The following is a 26,401-nucleotide window of genomic DNA, read 5'->3' on the forward strand; positions in this document are numbered from 1 at the left end:
CATCATTTAATATACATGTAAATAACTGCTGTTTTCTCTCTTTTTGCTACAACATGAAGTAAGAATACTTTACTTTTTAAAAAGCTATTCCACAACTTATCATTTTCCTGGGTTTTTTTTTGTTTGTTTGTTTGTTTGTTTTTTCCCCACAGACACTCAAGATCTAACACATTTCACATTGTCAAATGCATGCCAATTATTATAATAGTTCACTTTTCTTTCAGGCAGGCACCATCTCTTTGTTGTACAACACAAGAAGCATTTCTGTACCTTGCAGTTTAACACTAGTACAGTGAAATAAGAAAATACACATACATGATTTTAAGTAACTGTACAAATAAATGACACTAATATTAAACAAAAAAATTACTGAGCTTTTAACTGAGAGATGATAAAAGAATGCAAACAAATTGTACTTACAAAAATGTTGCAATTTTCTACAGTGATTCAGGAATCAGAAAGCCATGTCCATTCATAACTTTCTGGTTAACAACTTGTAATTTCCACAATCAATTTGCAGTCAAAGGTATTTATGGCCGAACTCAGCTATTACAGAAAAAAAAAAAAAGAAGTTATAAAATATTTTTGTAGGTGATTTTTTAAAAATAGATGTCTGAAAAAGTTCTTCCTTCTTTAGGTGCACGTAAATCAAAATTCATGGTTTTCTGGCACAGTTAAAATTGAGATCCAAGGAACACATTATTTTACAAGGCGCAGTTTCAGAAACCTAAAAAATATTTGGGCTAACAGAATATTAATGTTTGAAAGGAATTAGCTGCCTTTTGTGTATATTTTTCCCAAAGCAAAACCTGAGCTCTATCATGCTTTGTAAGCAGATACTGTAAGTAGTTTGTAAGCAGAACAGTAACTAGAGATTGCTTTTGAAGGGCATCTGGTGCAGTACATGTGCATGTACCAACACCCTTGGCCTGTTTCTTACCTTCCTCATATTACACTAATGACTCCAGTTATTTGTGATTTATAGCAATGCAAGAGAAGCATTAGATCAGTCATGCTCTTAGCAGCTCCTTCTATGAAATAGGATGCAAAACAATACCTTTGCTGCTGAAGTCTGATCATCTCTATTCCATGTTTCACATGGAAAAAAGAGAAAAAGAGATGGCTTGATTCTGAACTTGCTGAAATCTGTAAAAGCAAAGCTTTCTGTCAGCTTCAGCAGACAGGCATTGGGTCAAGTACTGTATTCTGCTCCTGGAAGTATGTATACATATATGTATCCACACATATGTATATATCCATTAACTTTGCATAATCAAAGTAATTTCTGATTTGGGGGCCTTGAATTTTAGCATTATTTGCATTTTTACTTACTTTGTTCCATTATAAGCTGTAGTTGCATCATTTGCAATTAATGTGTTTTCTTTTTCTTTGAAATGTTTGATTTACTTCTTTACAGATTTTCACCTGGACAATACTGGAAATGTGCAAAAGAAAGTTCTCTTAGCTTAAGAAACATATGACTAGATGGAGGCTGAGCTTTAAGAATTGTTGTCATTCAAATGGAATAAAAAACTGAAATGTTAATACAGAATGTAGTAGTTGGAGGGATAGCACCTGGCTTTAGTCTTTTCAGCTGCAAGAGCTGCTGCTTCTATTAGAAATGGCTAAAAATCTCACAGTATTCAAAGTTTTACAGCAGAAGGCATAGTGTCTAAATGTAAAATTGTCAGCATTATTTCAGAGACTTCCAAGATGTGTAAGCCTCATCTAGAGTAGGTAAGCCATTGCACCATCAGTCATCCCTTAGCTGAATAGTTTCTTGCTCCTTACAGGTAACATTAGGGAACTGCAATCTTTTTGCAGCACAAGCAAGAAAGCATTACTTTTTCTCCCATTTCAAGTAACAAAAATAGACAAAGAAGTGACTTTCATTGTTGTCTGTTCCATATGAAGAAATTTGTAATGATATGTTAATTATCTGTGATCAACAGCAATTTCACTCCTGTCTTCATGCTTTGGGATGCTCTGTCTGGGCTTCCTTAGTTCCTTCCTAATATCATCCCATAATCTTGTGATTTTACTGTTGACCAAAGTCAGGATAAGCACTGGCTAGTTTGGTGCAATGACTGCTTTAATAGCCTCACAAATAATGTCTACAACTAAATATATGACTGTTGCATAATTATTCATCATATTTCCCTTTATATAAAAACAGATAAGACTATTAGACTGAAAATCTGTCTAGCTTGACTTCCAAGCATATGATTTAAAAGAAGAAAAAGAAAAGAATAAAAGAAAGAGAACAATTCAAAATTTTTGTAAGATATCTGTCTCTGTGGTAGATTGAATTGAAATCGATCAGTGAGTTAATCACAGAATCCCAGATACCTGAGGTTAAAAGGGGAATCTGAAGAGTGTGTCCAGTTCAGCTAGAAGGCTCAGGTGGGATAGATTGCTCCAGGCTATGCCTGCTTAGGATCTGAGTAACTTCACAACCTGTCTGTGCAGCCTGCTCAGTCACCTTTGCAAAAAGAGTTTATCTTATGTTGAAAGAGAATATCCTGTATTTCAGTTTTTCTGCTTGCCTCCTATCCTGTCCCTGGACAGTAATGCAAAAGAGCAGTCTGGCTCCATCAGCTACAACCCACATGTGAGGTATTCACATATAGTGACAAGATCCCCCTGAGCCCCTGAGCACTTCTCTGGGCTGAGCAGTGCCAGACTTCAGCCTTTCCTTGTCTGCCAGAAGTTCTTGTCCCTTTAGGGCCCTTTACTGGACTTGCTCCAGTTTGTCTACGTCCCTTCTATTCATGCACAAGATGGTACATGCTGCCTGTCACTATTCTTACCGTTCTATACTGCAGAATGTGTTTATGTAAGCAGTACTTAATGAGCAGTCAAAGGTAATTTTTGTTTTATTTTTTATTTTTGTGCATCGGTTAAAAAATTATCAGGCAATGATATTAACAGTATACATGAGTTGATATTTTTTCTTGTTTGTAAAATACCCAGAAGTGTAGAAGCTACAGCAGGGAATACTTGCCTGTAGAACTGAAGGCAAAATACTTCACAGCAAAGAAGCAGTATCTTGGCTGTAGCCAACAGCACTTTGTTGTTCAGGATATACAAGCTTTGCTAAAATAATTTAGTACACTGAGGAAAAATAATGATTCAATCCTACTTGCTAACTGCACCTGAATTTTTAATGACATTTATGCAGATTATATAAACATATAAGTGATCTGCAAAAACTACTTGAATCTTCCAATTTTGTCCCATTGTGCTCTCGGACACAATTTCTTTTCAAAGATGCCACTTTATTCCATAGCTGGCAGATATGAGTTCTGGAAATTGCTCTGTACCATTCTTTTTACTGATTTCAGCATTTGAGATTTGGACCAAAAATATGCCTATGAATCGTACACTTTTTTTTATTATTACACTGCAGTTTAACCATGTTCTTGTTAAGTGTTACATGTGCTTGCACCTGATCAAATTTGTTTCATTTTTTTACATCACTATTTGTATTTCTGCTTTGTGTTAACTGTCATTTGGTTAAAGAAACGTGGTGTATTCAAATACAGAAGTGACAGGTAGGAGAAAAGCCTAGAAAACTGTCATAGCAGAGTGAGACAGTTATGTGGAAAAAAACATTTCTAACCTGTCAAGAAAATTGCCTGCAAGGCTTTCTCCATTTGTGAGAAAAATGTACCAAAATAATAAAATGCTATTTATCATAACAGCATTTCATATAAAATAGCGTTTTATTATATCCCTAAAAACATATGGAATTTAAAACATAATGCTTTTATGTCAGGATTTTTGCTGATCATAAAACATCACTTTGATATGCAAGTAGTGATGGAAGTATTGTTCCCAGTAAGAAAGATTTTTAGTGAGCCTACAATTACTGACATCAATTAATAAGGGCTATTGTGACATTTAATGAGTACTTAGCTAAAATAATAGAAAAAATTAATTACTAATTCTCTAATTTAAATTTGCAAATAGTAAATAGGTTTTTTAAACAATATCTACAATTCCATGCTTTTTTTTTTCAATTATTTTTGTAGTATATCAAATTACTTCCTCATCCCAATTTGTCACAGCATTTTCCTGAAACCTTTTCATTCTTTATTTTTCTGGATATAAGCATGAACCCGAAGGATGAGTTATTTAGGAAAACTGAGCACTAAAGTTTTCAGGAGATCACTGCCTAAGGCCATACCCTGATGTAGAACACCAGATTAGGGTTACTTTCTCCAAGTCTCTTTTGTCTCTTCTTCTCAAGTAATATAAGAAACTAACCAGCAATTAATTAGTTTTCCAGCTTTACTCAGGGAGAGAATGCTGATTACAAGTAGTAGTTTTTAAAGAGAGTACCTGCCATTAAGTCACTGAAAAAGAGTAGGAAAGGAAACATTGGGGGAAGAATGGGTAGAAGAGTTACCAATGGAAAAGGATGTCATGCAACTTAACTCACAAATCCCTGAGAGAAAATTGTTCATGTCTTTCAGAGGTTTGTGAATAGAAACTAAAAAACTTATTTGATGAAGGATCATAGTAGATGGAGAATGTTTGTGATTCCGCTTGGTAAAGCAAATACAGATTAACTCCTGGCGTTTGGGATTTACTAGTATTGGTCCCTGTTGATTTGGTGGATTTTTCAGTTGTGATTCATCAGGTTGTGAATTGAGAAGATGCAGTTCACTAACTGATACTGCTGAAGCTCATGCAGATAAAAACTCAGAAGCAAAGAAACTGTTGGGATTTTTTCAAGCTAGAAATGCCAATGGTTGTGATTCCTTAGGTAAAACAAAACTTTTCCCATAGCAGTATGGAAGTGCTTTGGCAAATTGTTTGAATTAAGGCTTGGGTTTTAGTCTAAGAATTTACTTATGCAATATATACTGAAGAGAATAATTCTTACATCACTGTGTGAAAAGTAAGTAAACAGTGTAAGCTTTCCTAGTTTTATAGATACATGGTGATATTCCCTGTTCAAGATTTCCTAGGTATGCATCATAGTTGACACTGCTTCATTCAGACGTTGGAGGAAATCTCATGTTCTCCCTGCACAAAGGGCCTCTGCTACTGCATTATTTCTGTTTCTTCTGAAGTTGAGAGATGTGTACTAGCCAGCATTTGTCAGAGTGAAGGTTCTGTCCTGTGTTATATGCATGGCTCGGGTTAAAAGCTTGTTCCTTGTGCTTTTTTTTTGTTTGTTTTGTTTTGTTTTTTAACATTTCTTGATAAGTTTAATGGATCTGTTCCATTAAAAATAGAGCTACAGAATGTCTATACATTAGGGAGATTTTGTATGACTCTTGTTGCACCTGAAAAAATAGTTTCATTTTCAGCACTAAATGGTGAGAGAACAGCATCAATGTTCGTGGTTTCACATTTTAACGTACCAGGTGAGAGAGCTACTCTTCAGAATGGTTGTCATGCTAGTTTGAAAAAAAAACACAAAAACTTGTGAGCTTTCTGGAGTTGAACAGTCTGTGCTGGCTAAGTGCCAGTGTAAGTAAAATGTGCAGAAATGTAATGGCCTGGAGCAAACTAATAAATGAGAATGTTGCATGAGGTTGTATTGAGACCTGGGAAACACAAGAAAGTGCATGTCTTCAATATTTATTTCTGCTTTTGGAGAATACAGAAAATACATTCTAATGGGGAACACAAATATTTTTCATTTTAAAATAAAACAATAAGGTAAAAGATGTGAAGTCAGAAAAAAATTCATATTCAGAAGAAACAGCATTAGCAAATCATGGCTTCTGTGAGTTGATTGTGAATCTTACTCCTAGGCTCTGTCTATACAGGTGCTTGCAACTCACAGAAATGGCAAGATACAAAAGTGGATGGCAGTGATAAATTAAGATGAAAGGGAGAAGAATAATGCAATGACAGAGCTATGTGTGCAAAGTTTGGATATAGATGTAACTATCTGGATTAAGCAGATTAAACTATCATTACCTAAGTTTTACCTTCTGTGTTGCCATTGTATAGTGTATGCATTATCAGATGCACATGAGGATTATCCATGAATGTCTGCTTATGTGATTTCATCTGATGCATTCACTCAGATGAGCAAATAATGCTATTTTTATAGCATTTGTGTTCTCTGAATATGTCACTTATAATAGCAAAGGCTCAACATAGATCTACAGAGATGCAGACCTTCTTATCAGATGAAGTTTGATTCTGAAGCACGCTGGTGATGCCCATTGCAAATTGATATTCAAAAACTAATAGAAATGTCCTGGTGGTTTAGTTTGTAGAGGAGGAAAATAAATATGTATGTTGTGAATAGCCCTTGAGAATGCTGAACATCACTGGAAGATACACTGTGCTTGTTAGAAGAAAGATTGCTGTACGTAATACTTTTCACTTTATTTTTTTACTTCAAATTCATGTCATTTTTAAAGTGATTAGATCTTGTTTCTTTTCCTAAAAAAGAGTACTTTAACTCCAGATTAAGTGAAGGAAAGTAGTTATTTAGCACATGCTGTAGTAGTTCAGAGAAGTGTTTGTTTCCTCAGACCAACTTCCTTTTTTAACAAAAAAAGAAAAGAAACGTCAAAAAAATCATCAAAATCATTTTTCCCTTCATTTGTAAGTTAGGTATGACGTGCTTTCCAGTACAGACTTGTACAGAGGTACCAGCTATTATTTTCAAGGAAAGCTGAAGTATCAGTAATGGTGCTAAAATTCTGAAGGACTTCTATGTTTTCTGCAAGAATGAATTTTTGGAATTACTTCTGAATGAATTGATAAACTATCCAAGTTAGTCATTCCAAGGAAGTCATAACTTACAAATTAAATATGTCAGTACTTACAGTATCTGTGGCATTAAATTCTAGCTTAATGCCAACATCCAAGTGGCATATAAGGAATATTAAAATTCTTCTTTTTAGCTGTTAGACTTTGGCCTGGTCTGACAAGGTTTCCAATTAACACAGTTGGTTTTTTTAAGTCTCAGGGGATTTTCATTATTTTTGGAACTTGATGTTTCTTTTTACCCAGATCTTAAATGTCTTATGAGATGCTTCAAAAAAGCAAATATATAGATAATTAAATGGCAGCTTAATTTGACAGATTTTTAACATATTGGGAACTGAGGTTATGATTTGTGCTGTCGGGACTTACTGAAAGAACTTTATTTTCCTCTGTGTTCTTACTGTTTATTAATCTTGATTTCAAACATTCATACTTCAGTAAAATAGGTGTCTGTTATGAGAAACTTGTCTCAAGATTTGTTGTTCAAAATTATATGACCCTCTTGAATTATCTAATTTACAAGATAAATTATTGGTAATCATTATTTATTCATTTCTTAAATTTATGTCTTTATCTGTAAGTTCATAGCATTTTCTAAGCTTCTACAAGCAATTACAGTCATTATTCTAGCATCTTAGAAATAGAATGTATGCAATGTATACTTACTCTGTGTAGTACTGAATTAATCCAGAAAGAATCTTGGTTCTTGGCGTCAGAGCTAGAAGGTGATCACTTGAGATGATTTCACATAGCTCAGGGTTAGATCTAGAATCATGAGACGAAATGCTGCATGAGTTTTGAGGGAAAGTCTCTATTATTTTGTGAAATAAAGACTTCTGAAAGCTTGTGAGATCTTTTATTCTGTTTGTTTGTTTGTTCTTAAAATAATAATAATATGATTTCCTATCTGTAGCCCTAGTAACGTGGTTTCAGTTTTAGGAAGCCTATGGGCTATTGTCCTGGCAGCCATTCTCCCTTTTGCACTGAGTTGCATATCTAAACAGAAAGAAATATGCTTATGGGTCTCTTCCTGCTGGAAGCAACAACTGAAATGTCCTCTGTAATTATGGGGCTATTAACAAGAGTTGGAAGAAAGTAAGCTGTTAGGGAAGCATATTCCTTAATTAGGGAAAAGTCAGCCATTCTGATGGTAACATGCCACTGGCTGAACTGTGCATTTGAGGATTTCCAAAGAATTAAAATAATGTTGTGCTGTCTATATGCAGGTGATAAAGAACACTGACTTCACACAAGTTAGTAAAACAAATGCGACTGCCTGATTGTGCATATATATATGCAAACATACAAACAGATATTTGCTCCTATGTATATGCATGCACACACACACTATTCAGTTAAGACAGATTCCCTTTGATTTTGAAGGCTCCCTGCTCAGCCTTCAAAAAATGTAGAGATACCCCAGAATTCAGACATTTGGGCATCTTTGTGTAGTTAAATAAGTAGAAGTTCAGTTTAGATCGAACTGTACAAATCTGAGTTTTTTGCTCCAAAGGGCAGACTCAAATCTAGCAGCCATTCCTACTTTGGAATAAATCACTGTAAATTAGTTATTATTTTCTGAGATTACAGTAACCTCTAAAACACAATTAGGCACTTTCAAAAGATAAAAGAATTGGCCATGGTATTGGCATCCAAAAACTACAAAGAAAGATGAATATGAGAGGGAAACACACAAGCAAAACTCAGCCATAAGTGTGCATGATTCAGCATCACTGGGGAAACCATGCAACAAGTTGTTCTAATCCATCTTTGTTTATTTGTACTATGCCATCCATCCAGTGTTGATAACAAAGAATTCACATCTCTCTTTTTTAACCCAATTCTTTGGTTTTTAGTGAGGTCAGGTAAGTAGATGAAGTTTTCCCTTGTCATTACCCTTTCCCTGAAATTATCACTAACAGAACTTTTTCTTTCTTTAAGCAACTGGGAAAGTGATATCTCTGTTCTTGGATTACAGTTTCATGAAGGGATCTTAAAAACCTGTCAGTTCAATAGTCCTAGTTGCAATAGTTGCTCAAAATAAAAATCCTACCGTTTGGAAATTATGCCGTTAAAAAATAAAATGAATAAAATATTGTGCCCTTTAAAGAAAATCCAAAGCAATCATTTACAAATTTGTGCAGTGTATGTGTTTTATTAACTATTAACTAACTAAAGGACAACAATGCTAGTTGACAGACAAGTTTATTTCTACATCTGCTTATGTAAAGGGTTGAGTATGAGATGTGCTGTTCTTGGCAATGTAGTATGGTTTTGTTGATTAGTTTTCTGCTTGATATAACTTGTTTAGATGCTGTAGTGCCTAGATTTTAATTCTAGGTTTAATTAATCATCAGATAATTTCCCAAATCCCTTTCAAGTTTTTGTCTTTTTAAGAAGCTGAATATAGCTTGGGTAACCAACTAGTATAATAAAAGAGCTCGGTGTGATTCAGAGGTTATTACTCTGTCAGAGTACTGCACTAGAACATGACTAACTCTTGGAACCAGTTATTACTATTATGTAGAGTTAAGTATCAAAGGTTCTCTAACCTTTTTTTTTCCTACAAACCATTTTTAAAGAATGCATTATATCCATGCTCTTAGTAGTACTTTACGTATTTACACACCAAGTTATCTGGCTGTTTGCTGAGATGCCATCACTTTTTTTCTTATTAATTCACAGTGTATTCAGGCAGGGACGTGTTCACTGATCTCAGTGTTGCAAGCTTGTATCTGGGGAAGAAAAAAAAAAAAGCAGTCCTTTACAACTTTGTGTGAATACAATAGTTTGCCGTATCTGGTCAGATGACTGTGCTGGAAACTGATGACAAAAAATTTCTCTGGCAGTGCACGTTGTTCTGATTTTTAACTTCTCATGGTATTTTTAGTAGTAAACTCTTCTATGTCAGCATTTTCGTAGTAGGTGTTTAGTGCTTGAGAGCTGGTATGAATGCTTTCTGTCATCCTGGCTGAAGTGCTGCTCCTGTATTGTTTATGGCTTCAGTGACACAATAAGGCTTTGTCTGTGGAAATGCCTGGGTCCTTTGATTCTTCCTTCTGATTTTATAATGGAATTACATGCGTGATTGTGGTGTCCAAGCTTCACTTGAACTTCAGTAAACCTCTTTTGAAACAAACAGCTAATTCAAAATGAAGTATCTCTCATACCAGAAACAGACAAAATGTAGTCTGGAAAATACTAAATGTAGTGTGCAAACATTGAAAAGAAGAATTAGGTGACTAAAAGCTAAAGGAACTCAGAGCTGTAAATATGTGTCTGTGCTAATTAAAGTGCAAGATTTCCTCAGCTATCATGAGGATGTGAAAAGCAGTTTTTAAAGTGAGTTATGAAACTGAGGTTGATAGAAATAGAATATAGCTTACTGTATCCCAAAATGTTAGTTATTTTTAATTACAATTCCATAAGTGATATTTTGGTTGATTTTTTAAAATAGTTTAAATAATATCTTTTGGAACCGAAATCATACATAAACGGTAATGGTAGAAAACATATTTACTATATTATAGCCCTGATTTTATTTAAGCACAGATCCCACTAATAACTGGATTGTTGCTGTTCTTGAAGTAATTTACAAAAGCCACATCTAAGTCCTTGGTCTTACAATTTCTACAGTAAACGTACTACACTGATTTTTCTTACTCTGTAGACAAGACAAAGACAGTGGATTTTGTATACCTGAACTTTCACAAGGCCTTTAGCAAAATCTCCTGCAGGCACATTATTGACATACTCATGAGGCCTGAGCTGGGTGAATGGTCAGTAATGTGGGTGCAAAATTGGCTGTACCACCTGGCTTAAGGAGTTGTTGTTCAGTGATGCCATGTCTAGCTAGTGGCTAGTAACTAGTAGTTTCTGGGGTCTGATACTGGGAGCAGCAATGAATAATGTCTTCATTAATAAACTTTATGATGGGATGAAGAGCATCCCTAGCAATCTGTGAGTGGCACCAAAGAGAGTGGAACAGAAAACCAGGGCTTTTTATTGTCTGACTTAGTTATGACTGGATGTGCATTCCAAACTGAATTATACTGTATTTCATCCATTGCCCATCCTGTATTCACAGTGCTCTGTACTGCCTGTAGAATGAGCTGGTATGCCACTGGTAGATGAGCTGCAAATTAGCTCAAAAGCCACCAGTTGATTCTTGGTTCTCTTCCATATCACATCAACATTGTTCAGAGAATTAGTTCTAAGGCAGATCAGGTATGCTCTTTGGCAGTTCGCATGCATGTAAAAATACCACTTGTCAATGATTTGAGATTGTATAACAGAAATAAATGGTGATTAAAGAATTCTCACTTGCTTTTTGATTCATTGTGTTCTGAAAATGAAATAATCTTGTTTTATAAAACTAAGCAGAGAAAAAAAGAAAAGAAAATTAAACAAAGAAAGAAAGACCCTTAAAAATTTGGAGTTACTTTCAGCACAATAGAACAAGGACATTTGCCACCTTACCACAGAAAATCCTTTCCTCAAAGGAAGAAGTTGAGAATAGCTATTAAAAGTGGTATTAAGTCCTCATGTTTTCAGTGGAAAATATAGGATGCTTATTCCTTGGTGAGTTTAACATTAGGAGCCTTCTCTTGGAGGATTATCATTCTGTCTTTGTGTTAAATAGAGATACACCTTTTGTCCTTCTTCCTATTTGTTTACTTGTTTTTTGTTTTTAATGCTGTCAAACTGCTGCTGCTATGATTTTTTTTTTAATTTTTATTTTTTGAAAAGAAGAGAAGGTGCTAGTGGCTGAAATTGCTAAAGATAGGTTAAAATTCTAGACATGTCTTTCCATGTTGACATTTCCCAGTTAACATATGGCTTTGTAGTAGATTTCTCTTGAAACTTTGCCATGATATACTGCCAGGAAATGGGAGTGGTGAAAAACACTGGGAAGACCAGTGACTGTTAAAATAACACAAAATAGTGGTGCTGTCATCACCTGTTGCCATAACACAGAATTCAACAACAACAACAACAAAAAATAGAATCTAGAATATTTTACTGTGTTTTGACTAGGAGTCTTACTCAAGAAAGTATTTTATCTTTATTTTATCCCTAGATACTTGATAATGAGTCACTGTGTTCAGCAGGTTTAGCACCAATTGTATAGTTCCTTGCTGGTATGTTAGCAGTTTCTCTGAAATGTTAGGCATTGCTTTAGGTCAGTAAATAAATGTTTACAATAACAATAATTTACAATAAATGCTTCATTGGAAACTTCGAACAGAGAAGAATCAAAGATGAGCTTTCATGTGCAGTAATGTTTTACTGCAAAAGTATTCAATTTCTCCTTACCTATGTAGACCTATACAAAATGAATGAGCCCTGCCTGCAAATGATAAGTACAACATTTTTAATGAAAACCAATATCTTAAAGTGGCACTAGGTCTACCTTATTTTAACAGTAATATATTCTTTTGTAAAACTATTATTGCTATTAGTGGCAAAACAGAAAAAATATATTTGAAAATCTCAGGAATATGCTAACACTGAATGAAAATCTAAACTTACATAGTATTAACGTTTTGCTTTTAATTAAGTTAAATATTTACTAGAAAGATTCTCAACTATAAAACACCTAATTTTGGCTATGTAAGACAAAGATTTTCTGCTGTTTAATTGATTTTGGTACAGATATATTTGATCGATTTCATCACTGTTTTTCCCACTAAAGAGGAAGGATTTGACATGAATTTCATCTTTGATATTAAGGATCAGAATTAATGAAGAAAAGTACATTTGAAACTGAAGTGGTAGCAAATGGAATGAGAAAAAACTTTTCCTTATAATTGCTTTTAGGTAACATTCATTATTGAGCTATAGAAACAGTGTATAAGACAGTTTTACAGTAGCCATCTGGAATTAAGTTATTACATCTGTATAGCAGTAGTATACCTATACTCTTGGATTCTATCCTAAGTATGTTTTCACTAGTGAGGGAAGATAGAACTTTAAATGATTTAGGGTCTCATTAAAATTTTGTAAAGCCTTGTCAGCCACAGAGCTGTTTCACAGCCAATTCAAAAAGTAGGAGTAGTTCAGTTTAAATTCCAGCAATTAGTGGTGGATTTCAGAAAAAAAAAATAAAAACAACTTACCAACTTCTTTCAGTTATCTTGATGTCAGTGACATCTTTTTTCGTGAACAACAATAAAAAAATAACCCAAAACATTCAAACATGGATTATCAGATATAGATAGTGTTACGAAACCACTTTGTGCTGCAATGTCAAATCCTAATTCTGAAATTTTTGCTTTTCATCATGGTCGAGTATCTCAGTCTCTAGCTACTGGTCATTCAATACTGAGCTTACTCTAGATGAAAATTAGCTATTATTTCCGCCAAGTGTCATGTATTTTGCTGTACTACATGTGGGGTAACATCACTGATTTGAAGTTCATAGTCAGAAGCAGTGGTTTACAGCTTATACAGATGTAATTGAATTAATGATGGGAACAGGAAATATTGTTCTGTGATATTTCTGAAATGTTTCTGTTCACATCAGCATGAAAGTGAAGCTGTTGAAATTTTGTGTGGAAAGTGAGGGAGAAGCTCACACTGGGACAGCTGCTCCCTTGTGACTGGTTAGTTCACCTCAGACTAAAGACTTCAAACTGTGATTTTTGCACTTCTAATCTTTTGTAGCACTTCTGAGTTCAGCAGTTGTGCCAAAGCAGTCTGCTCCAGAGTTCTTGTTCTCTGGTTGTTCCATAGCTAACCAGTATATTTTTGACAAAACTTGTATGTCTTTAACTATCTCACTTATTTTTAGTCAGAAGAATGATATACATTTGCTGATTTTCAAAAAACAAACAAACAAACAAACAAACAAAGCTTTTACTCTGCTTTATAATGTTAATCTTTAAGGAACCTTTCCATTCTTGCTATTAGATTTCTCATTGGGCAAGCTTTTATCCGAACTTTGTAGTACTTTGTGTACAGTGTCCTAGACTGAAATTTTTAGGTCAGGGATTATACATTTTCAGGGTAACATGGAGCAGCACACAGAAAATTGCTATTATCTATATCACACTTTCAGCGTAACTATTCCCATTTCTATTTGCTTTCTTCAACCTGAAGAGCATCAGGTACTGTTATTTTATTATTCATACATCTAGATACTTTGTTAAGTGATTAAAATCACAGTTCAAAATATAATGCCAAAAATTTACATATTGTTAATAACTGTTCAAATATCCTTAAATTTAGGAAGTATTTGGCAAAAAATAAGCATGATTATTTGATTTTTAAACTCAGTTTTATCTTGTTTATGCAAATTTCTCCTTCAGTTATAAGTGGAAGTAGATTTGACTCCTGTTTTAAATCAGACCTCTGAAATGAAACTTGAATGATGTAGGCCTCTTGAAATAAGCAATAAAAAATTGAAGTTTCCAGCTATACAGTTGGGGTCAGATACTAGAAAATATGGTTTGAAGAGTAAAGTTGAGATGTAACAGTATTCCCTCATGGTTCCTAGTTTAGGAGAGTTCTTACTGCTTACTGTTCAGCAGAATTTCTTGACAAATTAATTTTTGCAACTCACAACACCTGCTTGCTGATTCCTGTATCAATACTATGGAAGACTTTTTGACTGCTTGTGTACCTCGTCACTACAGCATTTGGAGGAGACTACAAATAATTTAGCACATGTTTAATTATAACTTTCTTAGAGAAGGCTATGAGGTTTACTTTTTGGAATAGAATATGAAGATCACAGATTCGTGTCACATACACAGAAATTGATCTGAAGATAGTTTAGATTGCAGATTTGATTAGTTAATTCTTTCCTTGACTGTACCTAATCCAAAATCCATCCACCTAAGTTTCTTTAAATAATGCCAGTGCTACATAGAGACACTTCTAAGTAATGGTATCTTTGTAAAAAGGGGCTTTTATTTGTGTGTGACTTTTTTTTAATAATTATCTCACAGTCTTTGTGTTATAATTATATCTTGAGATCGTGAGATGTGCTTTATTCAAAGCTTCTGTATTCAGAAAATACTTTTATTGAAGAACATAAGACCTTCACATTGAATCCAATGTGATGGTTGTCATATTCCTTTGAACAAGTTTTTTAGCTTTCTAGCAATGAAGACAGAGCTGGCCTTCTTGAAATGCATGTTACTAGTTCTGAAAGTCTCTTAGCATCATTGCCAATTTTATTGATTGTAGCTCTTCTGGAGTATCTTGAGGAAGTGCAGCAGTACTGTGCCATCAGAGAGGTGCCTTGGATTCCTTGTCAGGTGATTTTTATGCATTGCAATGTTGAGTAGTACACTACACAAAGGAAAATACATAAGTAACTAAATTTAAGTTCAAGAACTCTTCACTTTCAAGTCTCCAAATGCTGAGTAATTTGTAGCTTTGGCAAGTACAACCAAAATTCTCAGGTAGCGATGGTTCCATAGTAAGATCAAAGGCTTTTAGGAACTCTTGTATTAAATATTTCAAATTTGTATTTTGCTGAAATTCATGTAATGATACAGATCTCAAGGACAGGTCAGAAGGCCTATAGACTGTTGAATGTGGGACAAAGAGACCATAAAGAATCTGGTCAGATGTAGCTAATTAAAGGTAAATGAAGGACAGCTGCTTTTTATGTTTCTAGCACATCTTTGATCTGCTGTAGCCCTCAGACCTCTGTGGACAAGGTAGTTAAATACAAACTAGGAGGCCTATTTTAAAGACATTAAAGCCCTTCGGGGCAATCGAGTGACAGTCCAAGCAGCCATAAGCTGTTTGCTTTATTCATTAGAGAACTTTAAATGTGTCAAGAAATAGAATAATGTCCATGCTCTTAGATCAGCATTAGCAATGAAGATTACAACAGCTTTGGGACATATGAATGGGCAAACTTCTTATGAAAACAAGTTTATTGAGAAGCATTTTACTATAACAGCAAAGAAAATACAAGTTACACATTTTCATTGTGGGAATATTGATTCAATATGCACTGAAATATCTAAGACTGTGGTGACACAAACACAGAATAACCCAGTGCTGACCTCAGTGGATCCCTTCATTTGTGCTTCAAAAAACTTCCTTTTCAGACATAAGTGATGGAAAGAATATGTCATCTGTGAGTGACATAATAGTATGTAATACTTGCCAAAGTATTTATGGAGAATTTACTCGAAATATAGACTTTCACTTGTGTCTAGAGACTCAGACACTTAAGTTTGTAAATTGTAAGTGTTTATTTTATAAGACAAGCCTTTAATGACAACACAAGATCTGTAAAAGATGTATAAAGACTAAATAAAAAAATAGTAGTTATATAAGCAATGGTATTGCTAATTGTTTCAGAAAAAGTGATTCTGCACAGAATTATTCATGAGTCCAATTAAATTATTTTTTTGTGAATTGGAATAGACGTGGAAATTGAAGTGAAGCAAATTTTTACGATGTTCTAAATGGTTAATTCTAGAGATGCATGCCATGTTACCTAACTGATATTTAAGAAATAAAAGAAAATATTCGGTTGTTTCAGTTTCTTATTTTGATATGTCTTTGTTCCTTTAGAGGACTCATAATAATTTATACCACTTGAGGACATAGTATATTGGTGAGCTATTCTTTTGTGGTCTACTGTGTTTTTGTGCCATAACTTAATCACATATGTTCGCTTAATCAAACTTTCTATAGTATTCAACCCTCCTTAGTTAGCTTTGCTTGTTTAAAATCCAATTCTATTGTGAGGAATCTGGAATCTAAAATATGGTTATGTCTCTTTTGAGTGTGCCATAAATGCGTATTTTAAAGGTCTTACTATACAGAGAGTAATTTATTTACATGGCATTATACTCAGGAAGGCTCTGTGAATTTTGCCATAGGAACTGCTTGCTTATGGAAGCGCAGCTTTAATTGTGAATGCTACCAGAATCTGGAAGTGCTTGTCTTCCAAAGAGATGGAGATGTAGTTAAAGATCATCTATGAGTAGCCACTGATTTTTTGGGATGTTTTGGCATTTCCTCCTAGCCTTATTATAAAAGTATTTAACTATACATAAAGCTAACTTAATCCTCCAAATTGTTGTAGAAGTGTTTAAAAGCAGTTACTAAAGTACTTCTTCATTTCTTCATACTCAAAGATGTCAAGTTGATAGAGCTGGTACATCTATGAACTGAGTACTAATGTGTTAATTTTAAAATGAGCAGTAAAAGTTTCAAATGAAACTGGAAGATTGCCTTTGTTTTTAAAGAGAAGGTACTCAGGTGATCATTGAGTAGTTTATTTTGAAGCACATTTAAAGATTCACTGAGCTCTACTCTAGGCAACAGCAAGTATAAATATGTGAGTATTGCTGGCAGCTTGAGCATAATATACTGATTCAGCTGATAGTGCCAAAAAACATTGTGAAAAGCAAACAATGAGTAAATTTATGCTAAATTTAGAGTACTTTGCCATGCATACTTTCAACATAATAGCTGGAATATTTCTTCCCCAGAGCAAAGAAATATTGGTAATTATTTCAGAATTCTGCTAAATATAAGTAGATGCACACAGGGGTCTGGTTAAATTATACCTAGTTTGTTTACAATGGATTTACATTAATCAGTTTGGCTGTGTCTTAGATTGAAAAAGGTGAAAAGCATGTTTTGTGTTAGAATGGCTGTGAAAGAGAAACAATAGTTGGATACGACCATTTATCTTCAATTTAGAGCTACTATCAAATTTAACTAAAATATAAGAAATAATCTTAGGGTGTTTTTTTATGAATTTGTGTCTAAGTATAGTGAAAGCTTAGTCTGAGTATCTTACATTTCTGCCATTGCTGTTTCAGGAGATCCATGCCATTTTCTCTCATTACTTACTTAAATGCTGTAACTCAGTTTTCAAACTCAGAAAAAATAATAGAATATAATTACCATTCTCTTTTATTTGCAACAGATCTGAACAAGTAGTTCACTATCTGGTAATAGTAATTGATCTTATGCTTTCTTTAGCTGGGCATGGATCAGTGAAATCATTGATTCTAGGTGAGCATTGTCAGTGCCTATGATGAATAGTTTAACCTGTCTGTTGTGAGTATACAATATAACCATAGACCTGGATTGGGACTTCAGAAGTTGGAGAGGATTTACAGCTGATCAGCAGCCAGTCTAGATGACATGCTGCCAAAAAAAGAAGTTTCCAGCTCATCTTCCTCAAAACTCCCCAGTAATTACCCTTTCCTTGAAACTTTGAAGATTAAAATGTCAGCTTACTGCACAACCAAAGAGCCCTCACTAATTCAGAAGAGGCTGAATTGCTTTTGTGTAGAGAGCTCTGAGGACCCCCTGTAAGCAGACTCTCACCATTTTCAGTAGAGGTCCTATGGAACAATCATCAGAAGCTTCTGTCTGCAGCTCAAGTCCTGTGTTTTTCTGTGAGCCAAACAGCCAACTGTTACCCAAGTTTCAGATAGCAATGCTGCAGGGACAGGCTGCCTCTATTAAGGAAATACTGTTGCCTAACAAGATGTTGAGTATGACCCATTTCCTCTTGCAGGCAAGCAAAAACTTCTAATGATGGCATGGCAAACTAGAAGCTCCTCCTGAGATTATCATCATCAGCTAACACATTTTTAAACATGGGTATCATTGTACCTGCCAAGGGAAAAATCATATTCAACATCTTGTTTAATTAACATGTTTTCTAGCATATTTTCTCAGTGTAGACAAAATCTCTAGGGGAGAATGACTCATGATTGCTACATGGCCATTATGGAGTTTTTTTGAGCTAAGCTTCCATTTCTCTCTATTTTCTAAAGGAAGCATTGATTTGGCTCATTAATTAGACATTAATTATTGATTTTTGAGGAGCTCCAGGGTAATGTTAGTTACTCCCATACCAAACTGCTAAATAGAATCCTGGGCAAGAATGAAAATATGCATAACTTTCTTAAGTAAAGGCTAATATGTAGAATTTTTCCAGCGTTTCACGTGCTAACTGATGAGAACATTTTCTTGGTTAAATACTTAACACAAACTTTAAATGTAAAGGGCACAATATGTGACCATCGCCATGGAAAAGATGTAGAGTGCTGTATATATTATGGTGAACGTAGAGTTTTGTTGTCGTTTATGGCTGAAATTTACTCTTATAGAACCAACAAAAGCATTACGTATCTGTGAAGATACAGCAGAACAGTAGGCTAACAAAAATTAGCCTGTATAGAACTGACTGTAGGGATGTTGAGTTTTTTAAAGTCATTGCTTATTCTTGTAGCAATACCGTTATAATCAGGAAGTGCTTCCACATTTCATCTTGTCACAGTGTTTTAGCTAACAGACAAATAGAAGAATATGTCATTGTTTTTATTAGGATACAAAGAGCAACATAAGATTTTGTCTATCAAACATATTCTCAGAAGGAAATGCATAGTATACATAAAATACTTATCATCATTTCTTACCTTGCAACTATGTACATGTAAAAGCCAAAATAAATACAGTCTGTTCCAAATATACAATGCGCTGTGCCTGAAGTGTTTATTGCCACATTTTCTATGACCAGTCTCCTTTCTGTTGTGGTTCTCCAGTGACTGTGTTATTCCAGGGAAATGAGTAACACAAGGGTAGGAGGGTGCATAATGACTTCTGAGCAGTAGGGGGTTGTCTGAACTAACACACATGGATCATGCTCTGCATCTCCTCAGTCTGTACTGGAACACACTTTCAGGGTGCGCTTTGCAGAAAATTTATAGAAGGTCAGCTACTCAAATTTCTGTGGAAGACAGGGCAGTATGTATCACAGACTCTACAGACCTGTCAGTTCATAGGTTCTAAGAACTGCTGAAGGCTAGAATTTGTCCAATTTGACCAAACCCACAATGATTCTATCTTTATCTGTGCTATTTAGCAAGTACTGTTAACTAGATTTCATTATTTTTTTTTCCTATTCAGTGAACAGGTGAAACGTGGAAACATTCTTGTTTTGAAGAGTCATAGCATTTTCTGGAAATGTTAAATAATCATTGTTACAACGTTTGTATGTATGATGGAACAGGGGAACAAACAGCAAAGGAACTGAACGTACTTACCAGTCACTTTGAAATGTTTACTTTGAAGAGAAGACTGCCAATTTGAAATTTTAAGTGTGACTCTTGTAGAGGGAAATGTAATGTAATCCATTACAAAAAAAAAAAAATAGGCAATATTAGCTGGAAAAGGGAAAATGTTCTACCAAGGAGAGTTGCTTCAGTGTTAATATTGTCTGACATTTTCTCCCTCTGCAGGCTTAGTTAATCAGCATCATGGTTTACATAACATAACTTGGGACTTCCCTCTTGGTTGTTGATATTCCACTTGTGTACATTATAAACGTTGTCAATGATGACAGCCGGTTATTTCTTCTACACACAGTTTTTTGTCGTCTTACTTTATTGTTAGTATCCAGTTTTCACAAGGAACATTTTCCCACCCGGAAGATGACAAAGGTTGGATTGCCCTAATAATTGTTCTTTCCTATGTTTCCTTTGGGTTCTTGTTTGGTTTGTTGGATCTGAGCTGCTTTAAACATAATTAGACCATTATAAATCACTCTGAATTGGTTCACATGTGACATCACCATGGAGACCCAATGGGACTATTAGAACATGTTTTTGGACAGTCTATCTGCAGCAAAGTTAACTGCTTTATCATGAAAGTAAAGTTGGTAAACAGTAGTCTTTTCAGTATGACAAATTAAAATATATTGCACCATATCTATTGAACTAATTAGATTTTCATATTGCGAATAGAATTTGTCACAAATCTGATGAACATTAGCTAAAGTAAGAGAAATATATTTTATTTTATTGGGCACATCTCAGAGTGCTTGTAATTTAGTAAGGCCACCACACTTTCTGGGCAGGCTATCAAACTGGATGTTGTAATGATTTGTATGACTACTATAGTAGATGGAAAAATGTAGCTTGTGTTTGTAGCTATTACATTTACATCTTGCACAGTGTGCACTCCTTTGGTACTCTTCTGAGAGTCTTGTAATAATCCCAAGTAATTATACCTTGTTTAAAACTTAGTATGAAATTAAATGATGACACAGAGAGACAAAGAAAAGCAGATAACCAATAGAATCCTGAAGTTATCAAAACAGATCTCTTGCCAAAGACCTTGGAATTCATCTGATTCACTTGCTGGAAGAATGCCTGAATTCAAAATTATTCTATGAGAACCAAGAAAATAGAGCCAAATTCTGGAACCGTACAATTTTCTCCCAAAATGGACATTAATGCTACAAAAACAGAATAGAGTGAACAGCCCCTGGCCCCATGCTTGCCCCCCTACTGTAGTTGGTATCTGACAAAAAAAGATGGAAGATCTAAAACTTGAGGGTGAGAGAAGTTAGAAAAGGAGGGTTGTTAGAAAGGAAGAAACCAATAGGTTATGCCCCCTGCCAGCACTGAAGCACTTGCCTGCAGCTCTGCTTGCAAAGCATCTGCTGGCAGCTGTTGAGTAGCATATAGGTTTTGGGACAGACTGAGGACAAAACCTTATAGTCTGTGTTCCTCTATGTGACATATGACTTGTTCTTGTTTTATTAAAATATTAGTCATTCCTGGGCAATAATTATGGGAATTTGGTATATGACGTCCGATGCCATGGGTGTTATCTTCCTTTTTTGCAGAAATTAAATGTTGAATGGGGTTGAAAGAAAATATTGCAAACTATATTCAAGTATTACCTTGATAGTTTCAAACACAGTGGCAAGAGTCTACATGTAATGGGTTATCTGGACAGTTTTATGTTTTGCAAGCATTGTGTATTAGAGTGTAATTGTAGAAAAGTGGAAAAACTGCAACTTTCAGTAAATATTTTATGCAAATAATTCATTCTAGACTTTTTAAGATCTTTGCAAACTTTCATGTAAACTGCTCATATGCATTTAGTTGAGGTTATAGTATTACAGCTTATACTCTCCTGTTCTAACTTGAAAAATTAATTGTGTAGTTGAGCAAAAATCTTTTCAGTCTTTTGACGTTTAGAATATTCTTCCTTAAGATAAATGTATAACAATTATTAATAATGTATCCGATATGTATAGAATGTTAAGCAGAAAACATTATGTTTTTTAAATATAGATATTTATTATAGATTGAGCTAAAAATTGCATTTATTAGCTCATTCTCCTTTGACTATAATGAGAGTTTTCACTCCACTAGTGCTATATTTCAGTGACAGATTAACTTAGGTAAGAACCAGTACTATCAGTAAGTATGGATAATGTTAAAATAGAAAATAAATAATATTTTGGTATTTTATACTTTCTTTCTTATATAAATGTAAAAAAAAAAAAGGCTGAGAGCATTAGTGTTATTTAGTCTAGAGAACAGAGGGCTCCAGAGAGACCTTATATTGGCCTTCTCATCCTTAAAGAGAGTCCACGCAAAAGTCTTTATCTAGGTGTGTAATGATTAGACAAAGGTTAATGGTTTTAAGCTAAAAGAGGATACATTTAGACAAGATGTTATGAAGAAATTCTTTAATCAGAGGGTGGTGAGGCATGGTCAGAGGCTGCCCAGAGAAGTTGTGGATGCCTCACCTCTGAAGGCATTCAAGGTCAGGTTGAACGTGGCCCTGGGCAGCCTGATCTGGTGGTTGGCAGCCCCACAGCAGGGGAATAAGATGATCTTTAAGGTCCCTTCCAAACTAAACCACTTTCATTCTTTGTTTCTGTATTCTAGTATATTTGATACAAAGATGCAAACTTTCTCAGTATTTATAAATAGGTAAACATTTGTATAGTTGGCTTTTTCATGTCTGAGTACTGAGATCTCAAAAATGTACTTCACTGTTATGCTGTTAAATATATGTTCTTCTTATATGCATTCTGTTTGGAGTGAGAGTGGTATATAAAATGATCGGCAAAATGCACAGGCCTAGAAAATGTGAGCAAATATGTAAAAAATATGAAGCTCTCTGAAATAAGAAAATATGCCACGGATCGGGGCAATAAAGTGGTAAAGTTCTGGGCTTTTCATGAGTTGGCAGATGGGTGGAAAACAGTAATGGAACCAACTTTGAAGACAGTGCTTGCAAGTGCATTAGGGATTTTCCAGATCTCTTCTTTTGTCAAAATTTTCCCTTTGCCATCCATACCCTACACTCTTGAACATGGAAAGTCCCCAGCATGTGAACTTAAGTGTTCATGATGGCTGTTGGGACAAAAAGGGGGGACACGTGGACAGCACATCAGTGTTAGCACTGGAACAGGACAAGATGAAGAACCAGTAAGGTCTCAGCTCAAATAGCCATCTCAGGAACAGATGATCATTTCAGTACTGGGTTCATCAGAGCCACCAACACTGTCTTGCTTGACAGCAGTATCTTTAAGGAGTAGTCTCAAAGACAAAGAAGCCAGTGATAACCTGAACTCCCTTCCTTCACTACTTTCTGCAAGACCTAATGAATTTGTTTATGATGGCAGCCAAATGTTCCTAGTAATCTTAAGGCAGAGAACTGAGCAGAAATGATGAATAAAATGATCCCATAGTTTATGTGCTCACTTTCCTCTCTGCAGTGAACAATTATCACTTAGTTTAGTGTCTAAAAATTTTGAAGATAAGTATGATTAATATATGATGTATTTAAGTGCTAAAACATTAAGGATATGTTTAGGATATATTTTTCAAAGTTCAAGATCTAGCTGAGTCAGTGAAAATGAAATTAGTTGGTATAAATGCTTATTAGACCTTTTTTATTATTATTTTATAGGTCTTGTAGAAATTTGCCTGATGCATCCCCTTGATGTAGTGAAAACAAGGTAAGATTCTGTTCCGACAGGTTTTGTTGACACTGGAAAACATCCAGTTTAGGAGCTGTCAAAAAATAAAAAGCTAGAACTTCCCCAAGTAAGATAACTTCTGTCTTTAATGGTATTTGTATGTACATACATATATCTACAGCATTTGACAGCTGGAATTTGAATAGCTAGCACATTTCTGATTAGAGGTCATCCAAAGGTGTTAAATATACTTCATGGCATGTATTTTAAGGTTGTAATGAAATCCTCCTATATGAAGATGGCTACCATTAAATTTGCTTCCAGTATGTATTATCTGCAGTAATACTTTATGTAATTGGGAAATAACATATTGCCTCCAAAATCATTGTCAGAGGCACCTGAGACTTGATACAAATGATAAAAATGGTGAAATGGGACATTGTGTTTCTGCTCTGTACGCTAAGTAACTTCACACTTTTTCTTTTAGCCCTATTTTCTTTCTGGACTATTCATTTATGTGAATATGTGTGATGTAGAGACCTGGAAATATTGGTCATATGTGTTTTTTTTCCAATGTTGTTTTGGAGATGGAAGAATAATAGTTGTGTTCCTAATTTATTGGATATACTTTTTTAGTTTGCATAGTGATTCTTAAGTGATTGTTGCTATATATGAAAGGTAAACTAGAATGCAGAAAAATACAACCAAAAGTAGAAAAAGTGCACATGGTGTGACATTCCAGGCAATACCTATACTTAATATTTAGGTGTCACTATGTATTTTCCACTTATCTAAGTAAAAAAGCTTCACTGGGAGAAGAATCAAATCCCTGCAAATGATGAGAACAGTTGTGTTGGCTGGAATATGTTCGAAGCTGTTAATGAGAACTTGAGTCCTCATTGAGTCTAGTTTGTTAGTCAACATTTTGCTATAGATGTATGTTAGGTTATTCTGAGGTTTGCCTAAGGATTTGAGATACTTTTCTGCAGCTTGCTTTTTGCAGGAGACAATCTAGTCATTGCTTCAAATGAGAGAACAGCAATGCAGACTCCATCGACATCAGTTGCTGTCTGGGTGCAGGAGGTGTTCCTCAGCGCCCAGAGTTTGCTCAGGAAATTCTTGATCAAGAATAATTTGATATCCCTAGAGAGTCAGTACACCTAGTAGTTTCAACTAGGTCCTTTGTAACCTTTCAAGTACACTAGGACTTTGCAACTACAACATAACTTAATTATCAAGACTGAAATTATAGACTACAAACCAAACATGTACAAGACCTTAAAAGAACAAAAAGAAAAACGAAAAGAACTTAACAAAAATTTTTCTTGTAGTACTCGTGGATATACTTTAGTGGCATCAATTTTGGCAGATTGTGCTATAAGAATTCTTAAAAACTCTGGGTGAATTACCTCTTCCTGTTTTCCTCTTTGTACTAAACTACATATGTTCCTCTATAGCACAAATGCACAATCACTGTTTTATTTCTCATGTCTTTGCTGCCCTTGAAGTTGTCCTCCAATCCATCAATTTCTATTCCAGATTTTACTTTTTTTGTATGTCATACCATTAAAAGAGATCATATCTGAAATCTAGAAATGGATAGCATTCAAGAATGCAAGAGGATGTTTGTGAAACTTTATAAAAAAAAATTGGGAGCCTTTTAAATGTGAAATATGAATCCATGAACAATGAACTTAGAAAAGATGAAAAAATGAAAGAACAATATGTGGGTGGGAGAAAGCAGATTATAGTTCAGAGTGAAATCAGGGGTCTGAATCAAGTGAAAAATCTGCTAGGCAAATTTTTTTCCCATTGAGTTAACTGCAGCTCTGCAGAAGTGAGCAGCATCTAAGCAATAACTTTTCTTTATTCTGGTGGTGCAGATGTATTTAAAGATATTACATGGATTTTGATAGTTCTGCTGAGGTTAGTATTTGTCAGTACTTGGAAATATTTACATCTTGAAAGCCAAAGGCAAAACCAAGAATAGAATATTCTCTGATCTCATCTACCATTGAGTGCTATGTATATTGTGCACCTTTCTTTAGTTCTGTGATGGCTCAAAATTCTCATAACTGCTAGAGTGGCTTAATCATTTCATAGTGGTTAAAATGAAACATTGTTTTTAATTATTGACTATGAATTTAGCATGTTTTGTAATACATTTTCACTTACTTTATTCCTTAGTTGCTGTGTCTCTGAGCACTGCTATGCAGTCTTTTCCAATGTTGTACTGATAGTCTGTAATTTCTTAATTACTTCCAGCTAATATATGTTGCTGGGTCTTTTTCTTATGGCTAGGTGAAAGGATTTATAAAAGCACCATTTGTTCCTTATTTTTTATGAAGTTTTGAGTTTCCTGCATATTTCTATGAAGTATTTGTTTGGTGGAAACTCCCATAGCCTTTTCAAATTAGTAGAATCTTATTTGATCAAAGTTAGCATTCTGAAGTTTAGGGAAGATGCCAAAGACTCACTTCTAGTGGATTTGTTGCTCAGCATCATTGCATGGTTGTTTTATTTATTTTGTGTATGTTTTTAATAAAAAATTGGAGAAAAGAAAGTTCCTGTCAAAGACTATGTTGAAACCCTGGAAAATAGTTTGGCTCTTTTGTGACAATACTTTGCAGTATTTTTTCTGCCTTTAGTGATATTCCATTATTCTACAGTAACAATGCTATATTTGTTTATCCACAACTCATATCTGAAGAGGAAGAATTCATATATATAAACGAGACAAGGAAAATGCTTAATAGACTTTATTTTTAATTATTTATTTAGCTAAATGGAAATTTCATATTATTTTTCTTATCTGCTAGAACATCAAACTCCACTACTTTAAGAAATTCATATAAATTACCTGACTAGAGGGAGATAACCTATAATCCTTTACTTTAACCCAATGAAACTAATTTTTTCTTTGAAGTA

General features: G+C 34.5%; 1 protein-coding gene across 4 annotated transcripts in view; it reads left to right on the forward strand.

The window, feature by feature from the left end:
- Positions 1-26,401, forward strand: part of SLC25A21 (solute carrier family 25 member 21) — a 219,170-nt gene that overhangs the window by 100,621 nt on the left and 92,148 nt on the right. For all 4 annotated transcript variants that reach the window (XM_065753319.1, XM_065753328.1, XM_065753311.1 and 1 more), the window contains exon 2: positions 23,464-23,512. In XM_065753319.1, the coding sequence (XP_065609391.1) occupies positions 23,464-23,512 (49 nt within the window). The remainder of the gene's footprint in view (positions 1-23,463; positions 23,513-26,401) is intronic.

The sequence above is a fragment of the Cyrtonyx montezumae genome, unplaced genomic scaffold, assembly GCF_038088225.1.
Source record: "Cyrtonyx montezumae isolate F1298 unplaced genomic scaffold, pur_monq_1.0 scaffold_10, whole genome shotgun sequence".
Taxonomy (NCBI): Eukaryota; Metazoa; Chordata; class Aves; order Galliformes; family Odontophoridae; genus Cyrtonyx; species Cyrtonyx montezumae.